At 38.7% G+C, this 25075-nt stretch overlaps 4 protein-coding genes and 1 long non-coding RNA gene across 10 annotated transcripts in view; 3 read left to right on the top strand and 2 right to left on the bottom strand.

Annotated features, from left to right (window-relative positions):
• Positions 1-965: 965 nt before the first annotated feature.
• Positions 966-2761, bottom strand: LOC139821740 (uncharacterized). Its single transcript, XR_011734321.1, has 3 exons — positions 1733-2761; positions 1453-1653; positions 966-1046 (listed from the first exon to the last, which is right to left on the bottom strand). It is a non-coding gene; the product is annotated as an uncharacterized lncRNA (long non-coding RNA).
• Positions 2762-3184: 423 nt separating this feature from the next.
• Positions 3185-5045, top strand: Mgr (prefoldin subunit mgr). The gene is made up of 3 exons (XM_071792956.1): positions 3185-3345; positions 3893-4416; positions 4567-5045. Exons 1-2 carry the CDS (start codon positions 3262-3264, stop codon positions 4370-4372), a joined length of 564 nt encoding a protein of 187 aa, XP_071649057.1. The 5' UTR covers positions 3185-3261; the 3' UTR covers positions 4373-4416; positions 4567-5045.
• A 2403-nt stretch (positions 5046-7448) lies between these two features.
• On the top strand, positions 7449-9724 carry LOC139821696 (transmembrane protein 267). Its single transcript, XM_071792943.1, has 2 exons — positions 7449-7908; positions 8387-9724. The coding sequence occupies exons 1-2, from the start codon at positions 7630-7632 to the stop codon at positions 8714-8716; spliced, it is 609 nt and encodes a 202-aa protein (XP_071649044.1). The 5' UTR covers positions 7449-7629; the 3' UTR covers positions 8717-9724.
• Positions 9725-10913: 1189 nt separating this feature from the next.
• Positions 10914-15503, top strand: LOC139821708 (uncharacterized). The gene is made up of 3 exons (XM_071792971.1): positions 10914-11152; positions 12182-12306; positions 13662-15503. The coding sequence occupies exons 1-3, from the start codon at positions 11114-11116 to the stop codon at positions 13852-13854; spliced, it is 357 nt and encodes a 118-aa protein (XP_071649072.1). The 5' UTR covers positions 10914-11113; the 3' UTR covers positions 13855-15503.
• Positions 15504-19396: 3893 nt separating this feature from the next.
• The window catches only part of Sim (bHLH transcription factor single-minded), a 41171-nt gene continuing 35492 nt past the window's right edge, over positions 19397-25075 (bottom strand). For 5 of the 6 annotated variants that reach the window (XM_071792923.1, XM_071792914.1, XM_071792892.1 and 2 more), the window contains 2 exons: positions 23609-24091; positions 19397-23141 (listed from right to left, as the gene is read on the bottom strand). In XM_071792923.1, coding sequence (XP_071649024.1) covers positions 22438-23141; positions 23609-24091 — 1187 coding nt within the window. In that variant the 3' untranslated portion in view covers positions 19397-22437. The remainder of the gene's footprint in view (positions 23142-23608; positions 24092-25075) is intronic. The other variant, XR_011734313.1, reaches the window with a different exon arrangement.

Below are 25075 nucleotides of genomic sequence, written 5' to 3'. Positions count from 1 at the left end.
TAAAACATCATTCTGATACGCCGCAAATATTTATTAATGATAATAAAATAATAGCAAATATTCTTTACACGTGATAATAAAAACATCTATTCTTACTTGTAATTTTACTTGTAAGCTATAAATTTGCATTAATTACGATTTTATGTAAAAAACCGATTGCGTCAAATATGTATAATGAATATTCCAGAGTTACATATTTATAATAATGTATCCTAGCTCATCCATTAAAAGGTAATAGATTTATAAAAAACATTATATCTATCTATAATATTCTTATATTCTTAATTTAAATTTTTATTTTCTTAAATATAGTTTTAATATAACCAGAAATAAACATAAAATTTAGATGTGAAGAAGTTTACAGTAGTAAATAAAAATAAATAATACAATATTTCATTGCTGCTGCTTATTCTATTTAAGGTATTTGTTAGATAATTTAATATAATTCTTTTGCTTACTAATAATTATCGAAAAAGAATTGTTATACAATATATTTACAAATCCATTACCTCAAGATTAAGATAAAAAATAATTACAAACTCACCGATATGATGCGCAGCAGCGGAGTTGCAGTATGTAAGACGCGAATCTGTAAAATATAAAATATATCTAAATTGAAGTGTATTTTGCAACGTAATTAATAATACATAACTTTCGATGAAACACTGTTAAATATTAGCTTTTATAAAATTTTTTATGTTATATTACATATATAAAATTTTAATAATAAAAATTTAATCTTTATCCAATCCAAACAGTTATTATATAAATCTTAAACATGTTGAAATATTTCACGTATGTCATCAATATTAAACAAATATTTTACAAATATTCTACTCAATATTTTGACTATTTTTCAAAATTAATCTACAAATGCAATGATAATATAGAACAGTACTATGCAACAATTAATCCTTGAGACCTTGAATAATAAATATATATAAAATAAATTAGGAGATACTCACCTCATGGTTGCTCCGCTGTCGCCCGATGCCTCCCTGGCCTCCTCCTCCTCTCGTTTTCTCGCTGTGGCACTCACGAAACACCTGCCTCACGAAAATACGCTAATTATCTATCACGCGCGTAAGAGTCATTAGAATGCAGCAATTGCGCGGCACTTTGCACGGCACTTCCGTTAATCGCGACATTAATCGCACGCGGCGCGCACTTTATTATATTCCTGTATACACGATTATGTCCCAGCGAAAAATGACCCGTCGAATCGACGTCTACAGACGTCTAATTAGAGGTCTAAAGACGTCGATTTTATCGTATATTAGCGACGGAAAGAATAACACGAGAAAAGTACCATTATGCGTACGAAAGATGCGTATCTGCGATTTGCCCATAACCCGTAACTGCCCGAGCGATAGATTTCGATCGTAAACTCTCTTCAGATATGCGTTTTCCACTATTCATCTCTGTACGAACGTCAAATTTACGTTGTCTTACCTTGATTTGATGAATATCGAATTACGTGGCTCGTTACAACGTTAATTTATAAATTAAACGCGCTGCGACGCTGCTCGACTCGGAGTCCGTTCACGAAGTCGCGTTAATAAAAAGGGTTATTGTCAAAGTGGCTGCCAACTTTACGCGCGATACGATATATTCGAATCGCACTGAACGATTAAATAAGATGCGATAAATCGTCTGAAAAAATATGCAAACGGATCTCAATATATTGCACGCGCGATATTTCTCAAACGCGTATTACCCACGAGATATATACATATTATAGAATAAACGATCGTATTATGGACATATCGCAATTTTCCGAGTTACTCGTGCGCCGTTTCGGCGGGCAGTGTATTTCTCCGCGCATTTGAATCGCAGGAATCGCACAAGTCACACGTACGCGTCTACATCGAAACCTGAAAGTACGACGCGGTCATACATTTCGAATCCAAGCGCCGCTAATGAAATAATTATCGCCCGTGAACATCGCGACGAAATAGCCATTTGTAGTTCCCATTATCCACGACTTTGAATCTCTCTTTCGAGTAAATTATTAAAATTAATTGCGCCGGTTATCTTAACCTAAACCGAACGATCGCCGCCTCCGATATAATTTACGAGTCGTTAATTACGGTAATTGATCGATCGTGCGGGCCTGCAATCACTGGATCGTTTGTAGATCGAATGATCGTGTCTCTTTGCTACTTGCACTTGCCGTTATCGAGTTCCGAAAAGTAATATAACTAATAACGCGACGACGCTTGGACACCTACGCATCACTGTCTGTCCGTTCGAGCTTCGAGCCTCGCCGCGCGAATGATAACAATGCGACCGCGCGCCACGCGCCCCGCGACGCCCGCGCCCGCGCCCGCGCGGCGCTCACTGGGTATCCGGTAAACACGTGTATGTAGTACGTCACGCCGCGCCGAGCCGTACAAAACATTTAACGTTTGAAATAAATATTCACTCTTGCTTGAACTTGAAAACTGATTTCGGGTGGATTATTATCGCACATTTCGTTTTGTAGACTTATCAGCGTCACTAATATATATGTATAATAATGTATATGTGTTATTAAAAAATATATATAATTATATAATTTGCTTTTAACAAAGAAGAAAGGGACGTGGTAGATATTATCTGCGATATTCGGAAATATAATCGTCGCTTTCGCGATTGCCCGCGCGATGCGCCTTCGGCCGAACAAGTACTGCGAAATACGTATTTTTATAAATCATTAATACCCGAGCGCCGAATCTATACCATGCGATAGATACTACAGCAAATAATGCACGCAAGATTAATAAAGGCTTATGCATCTAACAATTTTCTTAATATTCTTTTCTCTATAACACTGCTCTACAACGAGTCGTATGTCGGAGTCGATTGTCGGAACGCAGCTCATGGGAGCGTAGCCAATGAGAGAATTTCCTTTTCGAAAACGAATTCTCCTGATTGGTCTCGGCTTTTGGAAACTGGATCTTACTGGCTCTCCGCATAGCGTCTCCACAATCTCGTTTACTTTATTAAATTCCACGTGGTATACGATGCATTTTGTAGATCAAACGCATTGTATTAATTTTTATAATTATCTTATTATACCCACTTATTTCATAATTACCTACCGCGTGAGAAAGCGGGTCTAAAATGGCATTGAGTTTTCAAAGGAATGTCGTTTCATGAAAACCGAGCTCGAAGCCGAGCAAGCGCATCTGTGAATCGTGAAGTGAATTAAACGTTAGTGCGACGCGACAGATACAGGAGCGTGCTTCGGAGGTATACAGCGTGTACAAAAGATCCAAGATGGAAGACGGTGACAATAAAGTGGAAAACGAAATTGGTAAAGATAGGAAGTCCTACGCCGGCATACCGGAGGCCGACTTCGTGGTAAATACGACTTACTGATATTTAATTTAACTTGTGCCGTACGCGCGCGTTTGTCATACGTATTCGCGAAATCCGAGTTATCGCTTAAATTCCGAAACTGTCTTGACTTGCTCCGATTTGTTCTGCAACAAATCTTCATTAATCGTTTTCTCTCCGCGCGAACGAAAGATATGTATTGCAATATTGTACGGATCTTGAAAAGCAAATCTCTTTGTTATTGTCGACAATTAAAATTTCACGTATGCATTGACTGACGAAAAAATTTCAATCGATTGATCGAACCTTATATGGTCACCAAAAAATCATGCAGTACCGTTTCCTTATCTTATTATTATAAACTTTCTATTCTATTTCTTATTTTGTTTTTTAGTTAATTCAAGCCTCATATGATTGAATAAGCATATTGCACAAAACTGTTCTTGCGATTGTCTTTATTCATAATTATAATTAAACATCTTTTTTTTTTTCTGAAATAAAATGTATCCTGTAATTTAAAAAAATCCACTAAATTGAGGTTATGATCTGACGTGCGTCGCAATGATTTCAGGACGATGTCGAGGCTTTCATGGCGAAGCCAGAAAACGAATCCGTGGACAAGGTACTCAGAAAGCTCGACGAGAGTCATGGGAAGTACAAGTTTATGGAGTTCAACCTAGTCAACAAACGAAGACGCTTAAAAACACAGATACCAGATCTACAAAGATCTCTAGAAATGATCGAGAAACTACAGGCCGAGAACAGTAGCTTAGAAACGCAATTTTTATTATCGGAACAGGTTTACGCAAAAGCCACAATACCGCCTACTGACAAAGTGTGTTTATGGCTGGGTGCTAATGTCATGCTAGAATATACCTTAGATGACGCACAGGAGGTGCTGACCAAAAATATTGAGGCGGCCAAGAAGAATTTAGGATACGTAGAGCACGATCTGGACTTCGTCCGAGATCAGTATACCACCATGGAAGTGAATATGGCCCGTATCTATAATTGGGAAGTAAAGCGCAGACAAGCGGCAAAACCCACATGAAATCATTCATCTTACTTATACTCGGATTTGCCTAAAACAAGGAGGTAATTTTCTGAAATGAAAAAAATATATATACACAATATAAAAACATTTTCTCCATTCAACTCAATTAATCAATCTCTTTTTACACACGTTCATATTCAAATTCCTATTACTTTTCGCCTCATTATGTTTAATATCATTGTATATTTCAGAATATCTACTATATGAAGAATAAAATTCATCAATACACAGCACTATTGAAATTCCTAGAATAAAAGACTCAGAAACTTATTTAATTATAAACTCTTGTGACACATCAATATTTATATATATTACAAATATGTCTAGATGTCTAAATTTTTGTAATATTAATTACTAAAAATATTTTTCATCTACCATCCTTCACAGATTGATCTTATATCTATATTGTACAAATCCTAATAAAAAAAAAAATCTCATTCCGATTACAAAGGCAATAAATGATATTACATTTAAGAATACATGTATTATAATAAACGTAAAAGAAATATTTTATTTGTGTCCTGAGATCTATTCTGTACAAACGACGCGTGACATTAAGTACGCATGTCAAATACTTTACATCACAAATTTGTTCTTAGAAAAGAAATCCATATGAAAACCAACAGCTAAATTGCCATTTTTCTTAAATAAAGATACATAAATGAATGAACATATAATGGAATGTATTACACAGAAGTTTAGTAATTTATCTTATAGTCTAACATTCTTAAACGTCATTTATTATAGTAATAAGGCACATAGTCAGACTGACTTTAGAAAAGTCAGTGTCCAAAAAGAAAACAAGAAGACTAGCATGAACTCTGGTCGAAGATATGTTTTCCGCCACGGTTACTCGGCCGTCACTTCATCCTGTTCATACTTTACTAATTTTGATTTTAATTCAGCAATTTTGGCTTTGGACTCCTCCAATTCTTTCTTTAAGTTGTCGATATCCGAAGTATTATCCGCGATACCGCCGAGATTCTTACGTATATAGCTGTAGTATATAGTTAAGGAAATAACTAACGTTTTTTATAATAGTTCGAAGATGCTCTGGACAAGAGCAATAGAACATAAGTAATTAACTTGATAATAGTATACTATCAGAAAGCAAACATTTCTCATATAGGAGAGCATAGAAGCTATGTATATCGAGCTGATGGCTCGACTAAAACCAAACTTAAATATTTCTCTCTCTTGAAGCTTAGACTGAAAGTTGCGATATTAAACAATGTTGAATCTTGGTTCATAATCAGAAAAGGATACTCTAAAGCATCAGTTGGCTTTTCAACCTCCTCGTAGAGTGAGACAAGTATCTTTGTGAGGGCATCCATGACGCCAGACCTTTCCAGGTACTTGCGGAACTCCTCTCGTTTGGCAGTGACCGACTGTAAAGCAAAAAAAGAACTTCGTTACTCATCTCACAAAAAAGAAAATACAAGAAAACAATCGGTTGATGCATTACAACAAATCAGTGCAAAACGCATATCAAATGTAAGTATATCCTAAGCTTCGCAAGAAATATCCGAATTTCATGCATAAATCATATGGACAAATAAAAAAACATCTTGAAAGAAATTTTTCATTATTTTTCTGGTCTGCACAGAGATCAAATGGCTGCATTCCTTTTGACGTTGTCAGCGCTGTAAGCATTCTTATCTTCGTTGCATATCGAATATCAAGTAGAGCAATGGAGCAATGGAGCAATGCTTTCAACGCTGAAATCATTAAAAAGAATGCAGCCAATAAACATAAAACCGGCATAAAACATTGCACAGGTCGGCTGTAGTTTGTCTTGAGAATGTCTAATCGGTTTCTATCGCCCGGCACACCTTCAGTGGAATTCTCTCCAAGCCATTTCTTTTCACCAGACAATCGCAATTTCCAAAAAGAAGAGAAGAGCATCCCGAATTTAATGCACGTGCTAATGTACATTAAATTATCGGTACCGGCAAACAGATATACGTGCATATACTATACGTACAACGCAATTATAGCCCATGCCGGGGGGTGGGACGATCGACGTTCCGAAAATAAAACGGCGGCACGTAAACGACGCATGTATCGTTTCAAATCCGGCACGAGGCCGACGATTGTCTTCAAGCAGCGAAGACATATTAAACAATTAATTAATTGGATAATTACCATCGTGACGGATTTCCGAACGGCTTTCTCTCACTGGAGCTTCTTTCGAGAGAAATGGTCCGCGAGGAGCCGGAGGAGCAGCTTACCAACAGCGAACGGATGCGTGGTCACAGCCAAATTAACACGCCAAACGCTTGTCTCTTATCACGCCATAGACGTATATGAGATAGATATGAATAGACAGAACATGGCGCCGTCGGGCGGCAGTGGGCGGCAGGCGGCAGTCGTGCATAATAATTTTCCCCTAGGAATGGAAGCGTGAAAAACTTCACGTGACTTGACCACGAGATGAATCCGGGGAGGGGATAATGGGATAATTCGAGAGGCGGGCATTATCGATCGTCGATATAAATATCTCATCGACAATTTACAGGATTATAAATTTATTATACAGATAAATAAGCGATATTTGTGGTGCAATAATAATATCTTTATATTGCTGAAAAGTTGTATTTTTGTCCGTCACCCACATGGACAGTCAAATCGAAATTATAACAATAAGTGCAGTTTTAAATAATAATCGAATATTTTCTTTTTAAAACATATTTGAAAAGTAAACTTCTTTTAAAAAAGAATGATGAAAAAGTTTATTCTATTTCATAAAAAGCTGCAAATGTGAATCTGTCTATAAATGAACGTTATCTTGCGATTGTTAATTCAATTCAAGAATAATGATGTCTCGAGAGATGTTTTTTTACATTTAAGAACTGAAATCAATTTTTTGACATTTGTTCATAATTTTAACGCATTTGAATGGGCTAAGATAATCCTCTGTTCGTCACAATAAAATCGTTATGATCGACAGAAGATTCATTTTTCCACGGAAGAATTATTCAATCTCCGAAAGAATACGAAGCTCGATTGCAATTCAAAGAAGCGCCGTTCGCGATTTCGCGCGCCGCGGCTCAGCTGACCTGCCGCGCACCTACCCCCGCGCATAATCAAGATGGCGGACCGTCATCAGCAAGTATTCGGTTTACAATCGTCGCGCTCCGAGGATTGATCGCGGAAACACGGTATTGCCGGTATTACATTCGAGATTACGGTCGCTTCGCGACAGCCCCGTCGATCTCCGCTCGAGGGAAAAGAAACCGTGCGCGATCGCGGCGATGTGGCGCGAGTTTTGGCCGCGCGCGCTTCTGACGTGCGCGATCGGCGCTTGTTCGGTTCTCGGCGATTTCGGGCTGAGGTACGGCAGGAGCGAGTCGGCGCGCGCCGCGTTCGACAATGCGACGCACGCGACGGTGGGCGGCCTCACCTGGACGTTGATCGTCGTCCTCTCGCGGAAGTCAGTCGCGCGCAATCTGAACAGCGTATTCTCCTGCTTCTTGCTGGCGTCCTTCATCGATCTGGATCACTTTATCGCGGCGCGCAGCTGGCACATCCATGTGAGTGACTGGAGTAACATATGTAATATGCGAACCATTCGAGAATTAACCTTAGAATTCGGATGAGCGATAACGATAAGCGGAGAATATATTAACGATATAGTTCCTAATATACTCGCGGAATATTTATTAACAACACGAGGAAATGTGCGGTGTATTAATCTTTATTTTGTAAATTATTAAATGTAATAAAATTATTAAAATAAGTTTCAAATTGAATCATTGAAATATATTGTATACGAGTAATAATTGTAAATATTAAATAGTAATAAAAATTATAAATTTATAACTTTTATCTCAAAAATTGTTTTGAAATAAAAGTTGTTAATGTAGTACGAGCAGTTAAAAGGATTATTTTATTTGATATTCCGATTCTTGTTATTTAATTTATTTTTTGCATATATATTTACTTCTGTGCATATAAGTCTTTTATTTTTTTCTATTCTTATCCTTGATCTTGTATTTTTTATTCTTTCAGGATGCCACGCATTTGCAAAAGCGACCTTTCCTACACTGCACCACCGTTCCTATTGTACTGTGGACACTTTTCATCTCATTTTCCAATGCCTTCCACTCTCCTCTATTGGAACATACTTCCTGGGTGATCCTGGCCGCCTTCCTGAGTCACCACATACGAGACGGTACCAGACGAGGTCTGTGGTTCTGTCCTTTCGGATCTACCCGTCCTATTCCATACTACTTATACGTGAGTCTTTGTATGTCCCTTCCTTACATACTACATTGGCTTATGAGGCTGCACACATTTGCGCCGAAGAGTAACGACGATATTATTCTCATCGATGTATAAGATTCGCTTTATAATGCGCATATTGCATACCGAGTGTCCAAATAATCGGACACTTTTTCAAAGCTGTACATATAGAAATTATATTAAGTATTTAATTATCAACAAAGAAGAGTAGTCATCAAATACCAATATTTTTATAGTTTGTAAGCTATGGAAGGAGAAAAAAACTAAAGCTAAAATTGAGCTGGAAGAAATAGATATGAAGACATTTTTTATTAAATTAAATATACATATAATGTTTGTTTTTTTAGTAGAATCTTAATTTTAAATTAAATTATTTAATTAAAAGACATCTAACGTTACGAGATGTCACATTTACAGTCATGAGTGATCTTAAGCCATTTTTATTTGTTTTATTCGAATACAGATGTTTAAGAATTGTAATAGTATTACGTATTTTTTTTATTATTTTTCTAAGAATATCTGCATACGTAAAACATTAAAAAAATGCATAAAAATAGCTCCAACGTACTATAATATATTTTCGAAACAATTATATTATTAGGATTTGTACAGAGGATCGTTTTATATATCTTTATCTAATAACTATACATAACGTCACTTAAGTTTCTAATCTGCACTCACTTAACTTTATCGCAAGAATTAAATGCGGCTGTGATGTTTGACAATGATGTAATATGTATGACAACGACGATACGTTACATCGTCGCTTGCTCGAGCGAAAGGGAAAGTCGGAATAAACTTTTTCCAAGTTGCGGATGGCAACTCGGTTTAACACATCCGCGTGTGCGCATGACGTATACATATTTATATTTACAACTGCAACGTCGCCGTTGCAGCTGTGCGTGGTTTATGGACGAATCCCACGTGCGTTTGTTTTCTATGCCTGCACGTTCAATAGACCGTATGCACTTTTCATGCGGGACATCGCCAGTACTCGCATACCTCGAAATATATTCTCACTGTCCGCAGGAATATAATTTTGTAATTAATAATAAACAGCAAGACTATTTTAACGCCCACGCGTTAATAACAGTCACAAACCAAGTGTGTTGTTCATACTCTCATCTCTATTTTTAAATGACTCGTTCTTATGCACCTGAAAGCGAGTCACTCCTATTTTTTCCCCGAAACTTACATCCAGCATCCTCTGTTGCACTATTCATTTATCTAGACAAAATGTTATCTCCTTTATTGTTTTACGCGATACTGGTTCTTTATTAATATATCTTCGGAAAAAAAAGTTTAATATATGATATTGGTACGTGCGAGATCCGATCCGGTGCTCGAATGACTAAAAATAAAATTGATAAACCGTTAAGATTAAAAAAAAAAATCCTCGTTTGAGAGCTTATGATGATGAACATTATCAACGATATGGTCCTCTTCGCTTGCAAAGGTAATTCACGGTACTTTATTGCCGTTTGCGGCGTACTCGAGCGAGCGTTAGCAGAATTATCGATGTCTGTCGAACGAGCAGGAATTATCGGCGCATTACGCAACCGGGCATTCCTGCCCAGGTGCAGGACACTATACGCGGGGACGCGTCTCCGTGGGTGAGAGCGCGGAGGAGGCCCGCGCGCGGATGCCCCCGCGGAGAGACACGCAAGTCGCCACACGTGTGTATACACACGTCCGCGATCGCTGGAAGGGGTTTATCAGCATTCGGCGTTGCTTAGCTGGCAACTGCCGGCTTCACCTCACCTCGCTCTCGCCGGTCTCGCTTAGTGCCCGTTTAACTAGCCGGTCGTGCCGCACCTGTCGCACCAGACGATCGCACCGGACCGTCCGATCGCGACGAGAACCTGACGCGCGGAGGTCCGGGAACCACTTTTCCTCTCCCCCGTGTCTCTCTCCCACTCCTCTCTCTTCCTTTGTGGAACCTTAATCGCGATTCCGCTTATCAGCACTGTCTAAATCCTTTCGCGGATCCCTTAATCCCAAATTTGATTTTTTCACGACTGGTCGGAAGACCGCGAGTACTCCTATTGTGGGATCTACCAACATCATGAAATCCACAATGCCATCGCTTCTCAGTAGATACGCGAGTAAATCGCGATAACACGCTGATATCGGTAATCTTGAGCAAACGCGCGACATCTTACATAGACAACGTCGCGAGCGAGGCATGACAAGACGGCGTTCGCGAATTCGGCTGGTTGATTCATACTCACGATGGTAAGTAACACGGTTAGTTTCTCCCACTTTCGAGTGTTTACATATCTCTCGAATGATCCCCCGAGGTCGATCGTACGGTCCCTGACCGCAAATCGCTCAAGGCATCACGTGCAAGCAGTTACCCTTTCCGCTTTTTCCGGCAAAATTCCAAGTCGTGTTTTGCTCGAGTGTCGTAAACAGTGTACATCAGTTTATCCGAGTTATCGATCATTTGTGTGACGTTATTAAAATAGTTATGCCGTCTGCGTAATAAGCCTCATGGCAAAGCTGATATTCTTCGGTATATCCTTGTCCCCGGTAAGTTTCCACATCTGGCGATCGTAAATTATCTCTGTGCTGACAGCAACACAAAATTTAAGTAGGATATATATTTAACAAGTTATACAAGTAACTATACCAATTTTTTTGAGTATTTGCAAGAATACGCTTCTGATTTGTGTGGAAAAACGTGTATCTATATTTAATACATATTTTACCGTAAATAATATATATAAAGAATATATATAATAGCTTATTTTTCAGAGTTTTAATGCATATAATTGGTGTATTATCTTGAATCGAGTTATCTGATAATTCTCCATATCAACGAACAAATATTCCTTTAATAGCTCATAACTTGATGATTAGACCCGTAAAGAATGACAAGAATTTATATTTGGACTAAATTTTAGAATCACAGTTAAAAGAGAAAATGTTTAAAACCAACGATATTCAATGATTCGCGATTAAAATCACGTCCTCTTTTCTCTCACCTTACTCTCTCGGTTTTTCTCACGAACAAATGCAGGAGATATTTACAAATTCTAGTAGATCTCGTATCGTCTTAATTGATCACGTCCGTTCGCGCATCTCGTTATTAGAAATACAGCAATGCGCACGCAAGGTCGGATTGGCGCGAACGAGTCGATGAAGTACTTTAGAGATTCACGAGATAAATTCTGATTAAAGCGTCGCAATATAGTGATTCGAGGAAACCGTTCCTGACTTTGTTAGCAATCATTGATCGTCGGAATTATAAATACTGTTTACGAAATCTCGAGGAAGCGGATATCGGGCCGCGCGCACGACAGAAATTCCATCCACAATCTTGCATTCTCGTTTCCGATAACCTTGTTACCTGAAACTTTCGCTTCATCGCTCTGATTAACGCTTGTCTGTCAAAATCGCGATGCATGAATTTTTATCGCGATATGCCAGATAGACGAATAAGTAGATTTCCCGTCTGTCCCCCATATTAGCGAGCGATCTTCGTCTCTCTCATCTTATTTGGATTTAATTCTTATATTTTTTCTTAAGGGGAAAGTGACTCTAAACTCTTCTTTCTAGGGAACTCTCGACGATTTGACGCTATATTTTTACATTGCATGCGGTATCACCGCCGGCGCGCTTATCACGCTATTCGTTTTGGTGATCGTGCTATTCATGAAAGTAAATCGATTAGCCGAGGACGGGTGAGTAATACATCCTCTTTGTCAGTCGACAATTGGGACAACAATCGAAGGTTTCGGTTACGTAATCCATAAAAGATATTAAATATTTAACAAATATCAATCATGCTGAATTAACGTCAAGCGTAAACATTAATTAACATACCCACATTCTAATCCGTCGATGATAAGTATATACCTTATTATTGCGCAAAAGTGCGTATAGTCGAAGATCATGTGCGTCGTGACGTGTTTCGAAATTTCTATGTGGTTGAGCCGTGCCGTAGCTAAATACATATTACTGTCCGATCGCGAATCGTCGGCGACGTATTTCATCAGGTATATGCACACGAAATATCCGGTTTTGAGAGCTTCGTGGAAACATCTTATTCGTAAAATAAACGTGTCTCTTTTGATAATAGGTTCTTACACATTTCTGCACTTCGGACATTCTCTTCCGTTATTACATAATTCAGTAAAATCTAGGTGATCGAAAAAAAAAAAGATCAAACCACATAATTCCGGCCATTTACTCGCAGAGCCTAAAAATTGTGCATTGGAAATTGTTTTAATTGACTATACGTTTATGAACGCCGATGTAATATTCGATTATCGAATATTGCGGGCAACACAGACTGATATTTCGCCGTGATTACTTGATTGCTTCACTTAGCAGTGCACCTGCGCGGCGAAAGGAAAGTAGAAAAAAAAGGTCTGATACATATCTGCAACGGAGGTAGTTAGATATTTTCGCATTTCTACCGCAAGAATGAAAATACGCATGTTTCTTTTGTGAGTCACGTAGCCGACGACGAAATCATTGATAGCGTATCTTTATTGCCACCATTATTTCGCTTATCTCATCCAAGAACGTAGAGCGGTAATGATGATAAAAAATTTTTTTACTTTAATTACTAATTTCTGGTTTGCTCGCGAGTGTTTTAATACGAAGATGCATTTCAATCGTAGTTTCGTGTTGGTTTTATCCCGATTGTTATATGTGAGAGTAAATTGTAACGTCTCTTGTTACGTAGAGAATTATTTTCTTTGTTTCGTCGAGTTACTTTTCTTTCCTTCCGCAATTTTTCGAAAATATTTTCAGATCTTCTTTCGACTTACTTCCGACACGAAACTTGAAGAAACTCCTCTTTGGTCCAAGTTTCGTTTTGCAATTCCTTCAATCGCTCATTACTAATATCAATAATCACTATTTTCTTCATGTAACGTCCGAGAGACATTCCTCATTGTGATCCTCATTGTAATCGGCGATCGATTTAAATTTCTGTCGTGACAATCACCTTCATCGAATCCTCATTCCTCTCTGGTAGTTTCTCGTAGTAACGATCGATCGCTGTGGTTGAAACTGAAATATGATTTAGGTCCAACCAACTAAACAAGCAGGCGAGTATGATGGCGGACTTTTGTTACACCAATCCCACGATCGTGCCTGGTGAATTGCTCTCTCGTCGTGGCTTCTCCATGTACAGCGGGGCCGACAACTTCGACGAGGACTTCGGCAAGAACAAAAACGTCCATTACGGAACGTATCATGAGGCTCGATCGAAATTCTGATCGAAAATTCGAAATCTGAGATGATCGATCTCATATCGTTAGTGCAGTTTATCCGCGCCAATTAATCAATCAAATAGAGATTAGTAATGTAAAAATATTAATTTAAGTTATTATTAGCTAGATCCAATTATTATCAATAGTATTATTTACTCCTTAATGTATAGTATTTCTCTGTGTAATTTATTGCGTAATGTATACGCCCGCGATTCAGCATCCAAGTTCAATTTTTCTTGTTGACTTTACGCAGATGTTATACATATGTATATGTATATGTCGCCTAAGTATTGAAAATTTCCACGGCCTTTCGCTGCGGCGTGAAATAACGATTAAAATCGATAGAGTTCGATCGATATGCAATATATAATTGATAATTGAAAAAAATCGAAGTGCCATTTTATCAGAGACAATTTCCAATTGCGTTAACTTCGATTTAGCTGCAACATCTTTGAGTATCATCGAATTATTGAAATAAAAATTAGTAGACATCTCGAAGAACAATAGAAACGACAAGATAACACGCGAATACAATCATTTATTTGTCATATTATTATTATTATTATTAAGAAGGCTGTTTTCATCGCTATCTGTTTTATCGGTTATCCCATTCATCGATGCTGAAAGTTTGTCAGAGAACGTTTAGATGTCTCCGCATACATTTCACGCCGCAGAGAAAATATACACGGTGCTCCGAAATGATCGCACTTCTTTTCCTCAAGATTGGGATTTGAGATGCATAACTTCTTGAGATGCATTTAGGACGCGCAATATTTTTCAATAGACGAGAAGAGGGTAATGCTATAGACTTTGTGCAATATACTAGTCGACTCAATATTTTTGTGACAGATTCCATAATCCGTGAGGATCTAGCCGATGTATAAATGATGATGTAATATAATATTGAAGTAATATGCAATACCAAAGATAACATCATGCTATAATTTAATAAATATCACGTAGACGATTTAATAAAAAAAAGATCACGTAGACTGGAAAATAATTAATTGCTTAGCAGAATTTGAGTTTTAGTATTCAAATTTACGAGAATTCGCTTGATACTCATATTTATCATATGCATAATAGTATACGCACAGATAAGATACAATTTAAAAATAGCACTTCTGAGTAAATTAAATTTAACAAAGTTTGAACTAATTAAATAATTAATTTAATTAGGTTAAATTATGAAATCATAAATAAAAATGCAGATTTTATCTACAATTTCGTAAACAGTTACACGCAAATATGTAATATAATCATAATTGATTATTTTCCGGTACACATGTCGAACACATTCTTCTGTGTTGTGTCGTTTATTAGTGTGTTATTAATTTAAATATATACTTCTTGCCATATATGATTTAAATATATATGTATATATATATACTTCATTATTCAAGAAAGAAGACGAACCTTACTCTACCCGGTCAGAAAAGATTACAAGTTGATTTATCACGATACTTTTAGCAAAGCATTCGTCAAAAAAGCTATTTGTCATAAATTCTCATAAATCTTAATTAAACTTTACGACCGTCACACGAATATTACATCAGTCGCAATCAGATTTTAATTCAACGCAACAGGTGTTCCATTATAGTATTTAAAACATTTCTAGAAACTGTAAGAAATAAATTGATTCCGATATCTGAAAATACTTTCTTTTCGGGATCACATGTAGCGTCGATGCTCCAATACTCATCAGTAACGATGCTGGTACCAAGTATTCGACACCTTCGCCTCGGTAGGGTCGGTCATCCTACCTGCAGTCGTGGTGAAGGCGGCTTCCGTTCCGGAAGCGGCGAAATCGCGCGCGGGAACGGCGATGGCGGCGGCCGGGGTATGTGTAGGCAATGGCACGGGGATAGGCCGTAATTGGTATAAAATCATCGAGCAAACACATCGGACAAGACAGCCCGGGGATTGTGGGCGGCGTTGCGTGCCGTCGCCCTGGTTACCGTGGGGGCGACTCCGCTAAAGCGGACCCTTCGTCCCCGATTGCGCGCAGGCCCGCCGTCGACACACACCTGCGTGCGTTTGTTTGTGCTCGTGTGTATGCGTATGCGCGCGCGCGTGTGTGTGTGTGGGTTTATGTGGGTGTGTGGGTGTGTGCGATGGGTCCACCAGAATCCAATGCGCCACCCTTACCTTTCCTCAGCGCTGCACGCCAGATTTACCGCCACCGGCATCGCCGCAGCGCCAAGGATCGCCTCAGACCAGCGCGATTCTCGCCCCGTGGCCCGTGCGGTAATCCGCTTCCGTCAGAATCGTCGTCTCCGCGCCGAAATTTTTCTGCCATTTGCGGCAGCTTTTTCCGACTTTGTTTATTTACGACGACGAGCATTTCAGCGCGTCTTCGTAAATTGACTCTGAAAGAGAATTTGTATGTAACAGAATTTCTCTGCATTTTGCGAGAATACAGATTGAAAAACAATTTAATTACGTATAATTACAAGCTAAACAAAATCGCATAATTAAGTTCAAGCATTAGCCTATACAGCGTAAGTCACAATTACTTACGTAACTCCCAGTTACTTCTATGCGAACCCCGAATTTGATTTCATCTATGTTTCATCTACGAGAACATCGCGGTTTGCGCTACATCCCCATAAATCTCCATAATCCGTGTCTCAATGATAAGCAAATACCACGCCCCGCGATACAAATGTTTCTACAGCGCACGCAACCTGTCAAGTGTTTAGTTTAATCAAAATCCCCCCTCTAGCCTAAATCCGCGTTTATATCCCTAATCGCCGGGAATAATAGCCACTTCTGCGGTACCCTCGATCGGTGCAGCCGATGCATATGTTGTTCTTCGAGGGTGTCACGCACGACGCGCGATATTATCCTTCGTCCCTGTACTTGGAGGAAAACTTATCGCGCGTGTACTTTTGTGAAAATTCAGGATGTCGAAGACAAATTCTTATAGAGTAAAATAAAATAAAGTAACAAGTTTCAACTCAAATGTGAAACAATACAAAGGGTGGACGTGAATAAAATGAAATGTGTAGATAATATTTAAACTCATTCGTTCAATAATTTTAACTTGATTTTATTCTTTTTGTCTAATTAAGGTCATTTCGTCGAGAAAAAAAACAAAAAGAAATATAGAAAGTTGCGAGGGGGGGAGAAATAATTATAAAAATGGATTGCAATGGTTCTCCGCCGACCGTACGTGGCCTCATTACTTTCGTGACCGGGTTCTTATATACACAATTCCGTTTTACTGTACAGTATATGCGCAACGCGAAGACGTTATAAAAGTTTAAACCTTCTCATATTTTTACGAGCGACGGGAAGAAACACGACGAGAGAAACAAAACGACTCGCTGTGGCAATACACAGTCTACTCTGTTCGACGCCGCCTATTCACAGTTCTAATCTTCTGCGAGTTTACTGTCCATATTTATGTTCTCTCATGTGTTATTTTGAATGAGTTCTTGCAACACAACGCATATAGTGGAAAATTATACTTCCGATATTGACGACCTGCTGTCATAAGAAAGAGGGAAGGATTAGACGTTATCCTTTTAGGCCCAGTTCCACAAACGTCGGTGAAACTTTTAACCTTAGATTAACTCACTCTTCGTCTATTTCTAAGGAGGACGTTAGAAAGAGACAAAGAGTGAACCTGAGATGAAAAGTTAACCGACGTTTGTGGAACTGGACCTTAGAATACTTAGCGAAATAAAAATGTTGTCTGCTGTTATTTTAGGGGTCTAAATATTTTTCTTAAAATAACAAAATACCTTTATATGATCTCTGACGTATCTAAAAGAACAGATTCATAGCTTGCACTTTCGAAAAGCCAGAGTATCGAGAAATATCGCTTAAATCGCGTGTATTCGTGTCGATGATAACCGACTAGTCCTTCCGCGATTCTGCCGTAATAGTATTTGTCGTAATACGTAGAAGCAAACGGACGGAAGAATACACCACTCATGGCATGGGTATAATGAGAACGTTAGAGGCGGGATAGTCCACGAGGGGTGCCATTATCGGTCGTGTGCGACGACGTGTCGAGGCTGCGCGAAGTCGCGTGCAGCTCGTTAAATTCTTCGGCCGGTGAATGGGACGCGACCACGATTCTGTGAAATTGTGCGATCAATCGTTACAGAAAGTCCCGACTTTCAAATACCGCCCGCAGTGTCGGTTTAAGGCCTACGTCACGATGGCCATATGCTTGAGATTTTTTCTAATCAAACCAAATATGAGACTTTTCTTCGTCAATAAATAACTAATAATAATGATTTTTATTCGATCCAATTTATCAAATACAATTTATCACGACTTCTAAATTCATGACTTGATTTAGCACAATATGACCAGAGAGAAAGAGGGAGAAGTTATTTATTGATGAAAAGCAATTTATTGATTTCATGACTTATACTAGATTTACACCTGAAAACCATCAAAATCAATTATCGAAATGTCGTGACAACTGTATTTAATAAATTGGTCAGTTGGATCGAATAAAAACTATTATTTTTCCGATCAATCTCGCATCGGTGTTATAAAACCTGCTAAAAGCTTTTAAAAACAAGTCACATTAAAAAAGCTGCTCGAGGTTTCTCAATAGACTCTGTTAAATTCTATAATCAACAATAGGATATTCTAATAGCATGATGTCCTCGATTTAGATTTCCCAGATACCCTAATACCAAGTTGTAGTCAAATCCTCACAAGTTTTCAGCATTGTTACAAAAAATTATTTCACAAAATTAAGATTGATGTTAGAAGAGTATAATTATACAGATCTCCGCATTTTCTTTCTGCTATATCTCTAAAAGAAAGAAGTACATTACTCGTAATGCAGTAAGTCGACTTTAGGGTAAGTATAATGACTCCCTATCTTTTTGCGTGCTCGCTTTAAGCGCGCGAGAGAGAAAGAGAAGCTGAATGACGATTATAAAATGGCACGTGCCTCTTCAGAGACCTCATGCCAGCAAGCACACGACCGCCGAAAGCTAGCCGATCGTGCGAGGCACAATTAATTTATTGTTTGCGCCGGCCGAGTGACAATCGGGGTCGCGCGGCAGAAAAGCGGGATCGTTGCCTCGCCGTGTTTGTGGGACGAGGAATCCCCGCTGGATGCTGCGCGACGCGGATCGCTTTTGTGTGTGCGATCCCGCACGCCCGATCTCGCTCGCCGCTCTTAATTTAATCGTGAGAATCTCGCGAAGCTGAATTACCTGAAATGTCCATTATTGCCTTTCAACGCTTTCCTGACAGAATGCTTCCTCTACATCGATTGTTCGGCCGAACCTATTCTTTTCGCCTTTTTTTTTATCATATAACACGCATTCGATTGAAAATGCAAATCCGGAGCAGTCGAGTCGTAATCTAAGCGTGAGAATTCGCGCAACTAAATTGCTTGAAACACCCGTTGAAGTTGCTTCAACAAGAGTCTTCTTTGAATGTCTTTTTTTATCCATCGTCCCATATTTTTCGATCAATTTTTATAATCAAATTTGGATTCTGTAATGTATAAAATTGTATAATAATCATGCGGACTTTTTTCAGTTGTCCAGAAATTTATAAATTATAAATGTTAAATTGATTTATTAGGGGATTAAGAACGATACAATATACAATATTTCCATTCTACTTACTTGCATATAGCTGCTAAGTGTCTCATCTCTTTTAACAAAGAATAGCATTACTTCATTTAATTATTAATATTTTACTAATAAAACACGGTACTTGCATGATCTTAAGATATAGAAGCAGGAAGACAAGTAAAAAATACCATTTTTCAGAGGAAAATATGATATACTTTCTTGTATGTACGTATGTAGTGCTACACTTTTACAATATGTACAATGCTTGACACGGACATTGCCGTGATTCTCGCTATACGAAATCTCACACTTTACATTGATATAAATAATCAGGCCTGCATTGTGACATGTATAGTCGGCGTTAAAATGGTCGAGAGTCTTTTTTTTCTCGTGTTCCAAGAGAGATATTATTAAAAGAACAATTATAGGTTTCGGGTTTTCTTTTTTGATGCCGATTATACATGCGCGTCGTTTTATATTATACAGCATAGTCTATGATGTAATAATTTCTATCTGTAATAAAATATCTCGCGGCGGTTAAAAAGTATTGGATTTTGCGCTACGCGTTTAGATACATTTACAGTACTCGCTCTTCTATCTTTATTGGATACTCGTACTTAAATATAAGCGCGATTAAAAATATAATACTAATTCTTCGATAAAAAGAGCGTAAATTTCTTTGGTCGATTGGCACAAGCACCGGTCAGTCTTCGCGGATCGACATAAGTGCTACTATATATACAATTAATTTTAATTAATTAGAATAATTTACACGTCTACAGTATTTACATTCGAGAAAAGATCTCGCATTAATGGTACAACAACAACGCATAATAGCCTGATTAGTATATTGTTTAATATTAGAATACCTTATTTCAACGCTTGCAAAAATTGAAAGGATGAAAATGACTAATATAAAATTATACAAAATTTATTTACAAAATTTCTCACAGAAAATTTTGACGGGTTATATCGCCAAAACGGCTTGAGATATGGAAGAAAGATGTAAAATAAAATTGAATAATTTCAGCTATTCTGACTTTGTGCCTTTGAAACTTTGTGTTTTTTAAAACATTATTCGACGCAGTTCTCTATTCCTTATAAAAAAAGCATTACAATATTTCCATAAAAATTATTAAGTTAAGCGTTATTTTAATTTAAAATTTATAAAATATTATTTATCTGTTTTGTTTTTAAGAAAAAAGTGCAATTTTTGCATGCACGCGCATAAATGCGTAATAATAATGCGAAAAATTAGAACAGCTAAAACCATTTAATTTTGCTATATTTTTTTATCAAACTTTTTTGATGATATAACCCGTCAGTGGAACAAAAATTTATTTAGGACTTTATATATTCAATGTACATTAACTTCAATATACAGAGTGCCCCGAATCCGCGTACACGGAATGCACAGTGTGGTTCTCTGTGTCAGAAGAAGTATAAGCCTTTTCTCGCGGTAAAATTGCGAACTGACTTAAAAACTCAGATGCAATTTTGCCCGAGGAAAATGTTGCTTCTTCTAACAGAGAATTGCACTGTGTATTCCACTGCGCGAATTTTGAAACATTCGATATATCAATTTACTATACATATATTAAAATTTATTTAAAATTATATTTTCTAATATAAATAAACTTTATATAGAATTTTTATATTCCATTTCACGATATCTTAAGAGGTTTGTGAAAATCAATATACATATATCTTTTGCTCTCGCTTCCAATTTTTCATCATATATGGCTTTCAAATTCAAACGTTCGAATATTAATTAATATTTCACTTCCGGTATTTTCGTCGAATTACTCCTCGTGGAGCCTTCACGAAATTCGCGTCCAGCGCGTGTAAAATATTCTTAACTCTTTCCTACGCGGTGCTCCCGACGATCACTATTGTGAAGTACTTAAGTGGAGCTGGATTAAAACATCGCGAATCATTATTGTCTCATCTCGAGATATGTGATACAAAGTACGTACAAAGGAGTTGAGCCTCTTCAAGTCATTAATATCTTAAACTTCATCCACATTAATTTTATTCACAGTGACTCGGCTAGCGTTATCCGCGTTTAATAGTAATTATACTACACTGACATGTCCACTTTCTTATATTGTATTCATCGAAGTCGCATTGATGTTCGAATCGCTGTTGGAAGCATTGTTCATATCGTTACAATGCAATCGGAATTGATTCCATCGAGCTTTTATAGTTGTCATTTGAATTATCCATGAAAAAATAACGATAATAGTGCTATATTCATTATTTTATTTTGTATTTTTTCTTGAATTTTTATTCCATTAGTATTTATTAAAGCTGCGATAGAATGTTGAAATCAAACAGATTCGCTTTCACCGCCACTGCAGTCGTCAACGTCGCTATCATTGAGATTCTACTGCGATAACGTGATAATACGAGTAAAAACGAGATAGAATTATGACCAGAGTCAGTTACGTGTTTCCCAAAGCTTAGCTCACAAATGGAACGCCGGTTTTGCCGCAACTCATCCTTTTTCTCTACGTGAAATTTTGTGAAGCATCTATCACACAAAAAAATACCTTTAAATAATATTTTATCATATTCTTATCGAACTCGCGCGAAAATTATTTTTATCGAGAACTTCCGCATGCAGATAAATATATAGATAGTAAGATTAAATTCGACGTACGCGTCGGAATAAGTCTAATGTAAAAACAATGATTTTTTTTACGGTTGTATCATTTAATAACAATATTATCACCTTATGGCACTGATTTTCTAGCAGCAATTACGAATTACCTTTTACGGTCGAGATACTCCGTTCCTCTATCTTCCATAGTCGTTTGTAGGGCGTGACGTAGGTGACGTGAGACTCAGTTGGGTTGTACGATTCATTGTTCATCTGATGCCCAGCGTATTGCTCTCCAGCACATTCCGACGTTGCGCAATGACGCTGCTGTTGTTGATGATGATGACGGTGATGATGATGATGCCCGCACGCGCCATCGTCGCAAGCCGCGTCGAAGTGCTACGCGCAGGGCACCTCGAATTGATGTCAGTGAACAAACTGATGATGCGTCTCGTAATGAGGCTGATGGTGCAGCGGCGGCGTACCGCCGCTCACCGGTGCCGTCTGATGCGCGTGTAGCTCTTGGGGAACGGTGCTGGGACTGTACTGTTGAGAGTCGACGATGACGCTAGTGTAGCCGGCCGACGAGGCCTCCAAATGATGGTGATGAGGATGCTTCACCGTTCCGTTGCCGTTGCTGTGGTGAACCTGAGGGTGATTCTGCTGGTAACCGTCGTGGTGCTGAAGCGCCGCGGCATTATAGCTCTCGTTGTTGTTGAAACCGCAGGTCGGGTACATGATTACGCCTCCAGCCTCGTTCAACGTCGTCGACGATGTCGAGTCCGGCGGCATATGGTGATGATGATGGGATGTGTGGTATCCTGACGGCAGTAGGGAATTCGTCAAGTGCACGTCCAGACCGTCGGTGCTACCGCAGGAGCTCGAGGATGTCGAGTAAGGTCGCTTCTGTTGGCCGCTCTGAGGGCTGTGCTGCTGTTGCTGTTGCTGCTCGAGGGTCGTCAAAGAGGTCGCACTCTGATGCAGCAGATGCTGCTGAGGATGCTGTCGTTTCTGCTGGTTGTTCTGCGGGCTGTGCTGCTGAATAGTCAGGGACGTGGCGTGATGCAGAAGGTGCTGTTGGTGCGTGTCTTGTTGGTGCTGCAGGGTGTTTACGGGGTCTTGGTGGAGGTCTCGAGATTACAAAATAGAGGGTTAAAATTGAATAAACTGTAATCCTTATAGGATTAATGAAAGATTAATGATCAAAAGTCTTTCATTACTCCTAACGGATATTTTTACATTGTAACAGAATATACCGTTATACCTATCTATGCCTGATTATGTATAAATTTAATACGATAATATTTCAAGATAGAATATTTTTATAGAAAAAATGACCCTTTTTTCCTCATGTCAGAAAAAATAGCGTCCGGAAAAAAACGCGTCCTTCGCTCGATCTTTATTGTGTTATGTATTTCAGTATTTAACAGTCTATATAATTTGTAAGAAAAAAATATAGAAATTCAGACACTATTACTGAACCCTGTTTCAGACAATCTATATATTTTAGGGACTTTATTTACAGTTTTATTCATTTTAATTCGCTATCTCCAAACACAGGTGAATTTCCAAGATATAAATCAATTGTGAGACTCACCATTGTACTGGTAGAATAAATCCGGACTGTAGTAAGCGCTGTCCTCGTGCGCCGCACCATTGATACTGTGCGGCGCATATGGCGAGGATGACAGGTAGTGGTTGTGATTGGTCGAACTTGCCATGTACTCCGAGTTTGGATAACCAGAACTGTCGGCGTAATCGGTATCGGGTGGTTCCTTGGTCCTACTGCGGTAAGAAGGCGGGCTTGGGCTGTGATTGTCCAGATCACCAATCGTGACGGGTGTCGACACTGGAGCGCTCGGTGGATTTCCTGGACTCGAGCAAGACGACTTTTGTTCGCAGTTCAGGATAAGGCCCGTGCTCTCGGTGGCCGTCAAGACGTAGTTGACGGACACGATGCAGTGCGGACGCGAGCTTCGTGAATTGTGCACAATCGTCACGTACGACTGCATCCACACCCAACCGCTAGTTTTTGTTAGAAACCTGTAGTACCTCGTTGTCACCTGACCTTTGCGCAACACTGTCAACAAAACAACGGTACCCACCAATTTTTAGCGAAGAATCAACGTCGCGTTTGATGATCATAAAAATTTACGACGTATAATCTATATCGTATTATATTAATGAATAATAAATTAACAATATAAAAAAATTTAACGAAATTTTATAAGACTGATGTATGAGAGAAAATCAAATGTCATCGTTAGTTTAACGCTATCTCTGATGACGGGGCTAGGATAAAAAATGAACAAAAATCAGAATTATTATGAAATTGGAAGGAAAAATTTTAATAATTCAAAAAGGAAGGATTGTGTCTTTCATTTGCTTTTCAAGAAAAATCCTAGGTCTATGGCGTCGCCGTCATCACGTGCAATCACGGAAAAAAAATCGAGCGGAATGGCATTTGCGATGTCGCGTAATCCTCAGGCGCAGACATTAGCGGCATTATGTCAGACTCCCTTCGAGTCGCGCTCGTGAAACTGCGAGTCTGTTCAAACAGTGATAGCAGTAACAGCCTCCTACCTCGCTCACACCTCTCGCTAAACCTCCCTCGCTTCTACCCGCTCGTCGCTCTTATCGTCACTCTCACCCTCTCTCTCTCATTCTCTCTCTCTCTCTCTTTCGCGCGTATAGACGCGTACCCAGCAGCTGTCTCTTTTCGTCGGCGCGCCGTGGCAACGTTGTTCAATCAATAATGTACACCCTAGGTGCACCACGTGTCCACATACTTAGAATAAGCGCGTGTGACGGCGCTCCGAGGAGAGAGAGGAAAAATGGAAAAGAGTGGAAATACGCTGTAGCTATCCGCGCGCAAGTGGCACGTAAGATCAAAGGATGTTTCGTAAGGGTGTCGGTGAGTTAAGCAGCGTCAGCTACTCTCAGTCTACAAAGAGCTTATCCTCATCGACGTATTGTGTCGACGTCGTTTGAAAGGATCCGCGCCGGACCGTCGGTCAACGGCGAAACTATCGAAGGAAAATATTTTCGAGCGTTTGTGTTTCCG

This window comes from Temnothorax longispinosus, chromosome 1 (assembly GCF_030848805.1).
Source record: "Temnothorax longispinosus isolate EJ_2023e chromosome 1, Tlon_JGU_v1, whole genome shotgun sequence".
NCBI classification, from domain to species: domain Eukaryota; kingdom Metazoa; phylum Arthropoda; class Insecta; order Hymenoptera; family Formicidae; genus Temnothorax; species Temnothorax longispinosus.
This window is presented reverse-complemented; position numbering and strand designations above follow the sequence as displayed.

Bases quoted from the DNA above. Each gene is read 5' to 3' on its own strand.
- Mgr (XM_071792956.1), top strand. From the start codon at position 3,262: ATGGAAGACGGTGACAATAAAGTGGAAAACGAAATTGGTAAAGATAGG. The intron at 3,346-3,892 runs GTAAATACGACT...CAATGATTTCAG, and splicing joins TACCGGAGGCCGACTTCGTG to GACGATGTCGAGGCTTTCAT.
- LOC139821696 (XM_071792943.1), top strand. From the start codon at position 7,630: ATGTGGCGCGAGTTTTGGCCGCGCGCGCTTCTGACGTGCGCGATCGGC. The intron at 7,909-8,386 runs GTGAGTGACTGG...TTATTCTTTCAG, and splicing joins CGCGCAGCTGGCACATCCAT to GATGCCACGCATTTGCAAAA.
- LOC139821708 (XM_071792971.1), top strand. From the start codon at position 11,114: ATGGCAAAGCTGATATTCTTCGGTATATCCTTGTCCCCG. The intron at 11,153-12,181 runs GTAAGTTTCCAC...TCTTCTTTCTAG, and splicing joins TCGGTATATCCTTGTCCCCG to GGAACTCTCGACGATTTGAC. The intron at 12,307-13,661 runs GTGAGTAATACA...AATATGATTTAG, and splicing joins AATCGATTAGCCGAGGACGG to GTCCAACCAACTAAACAAGC.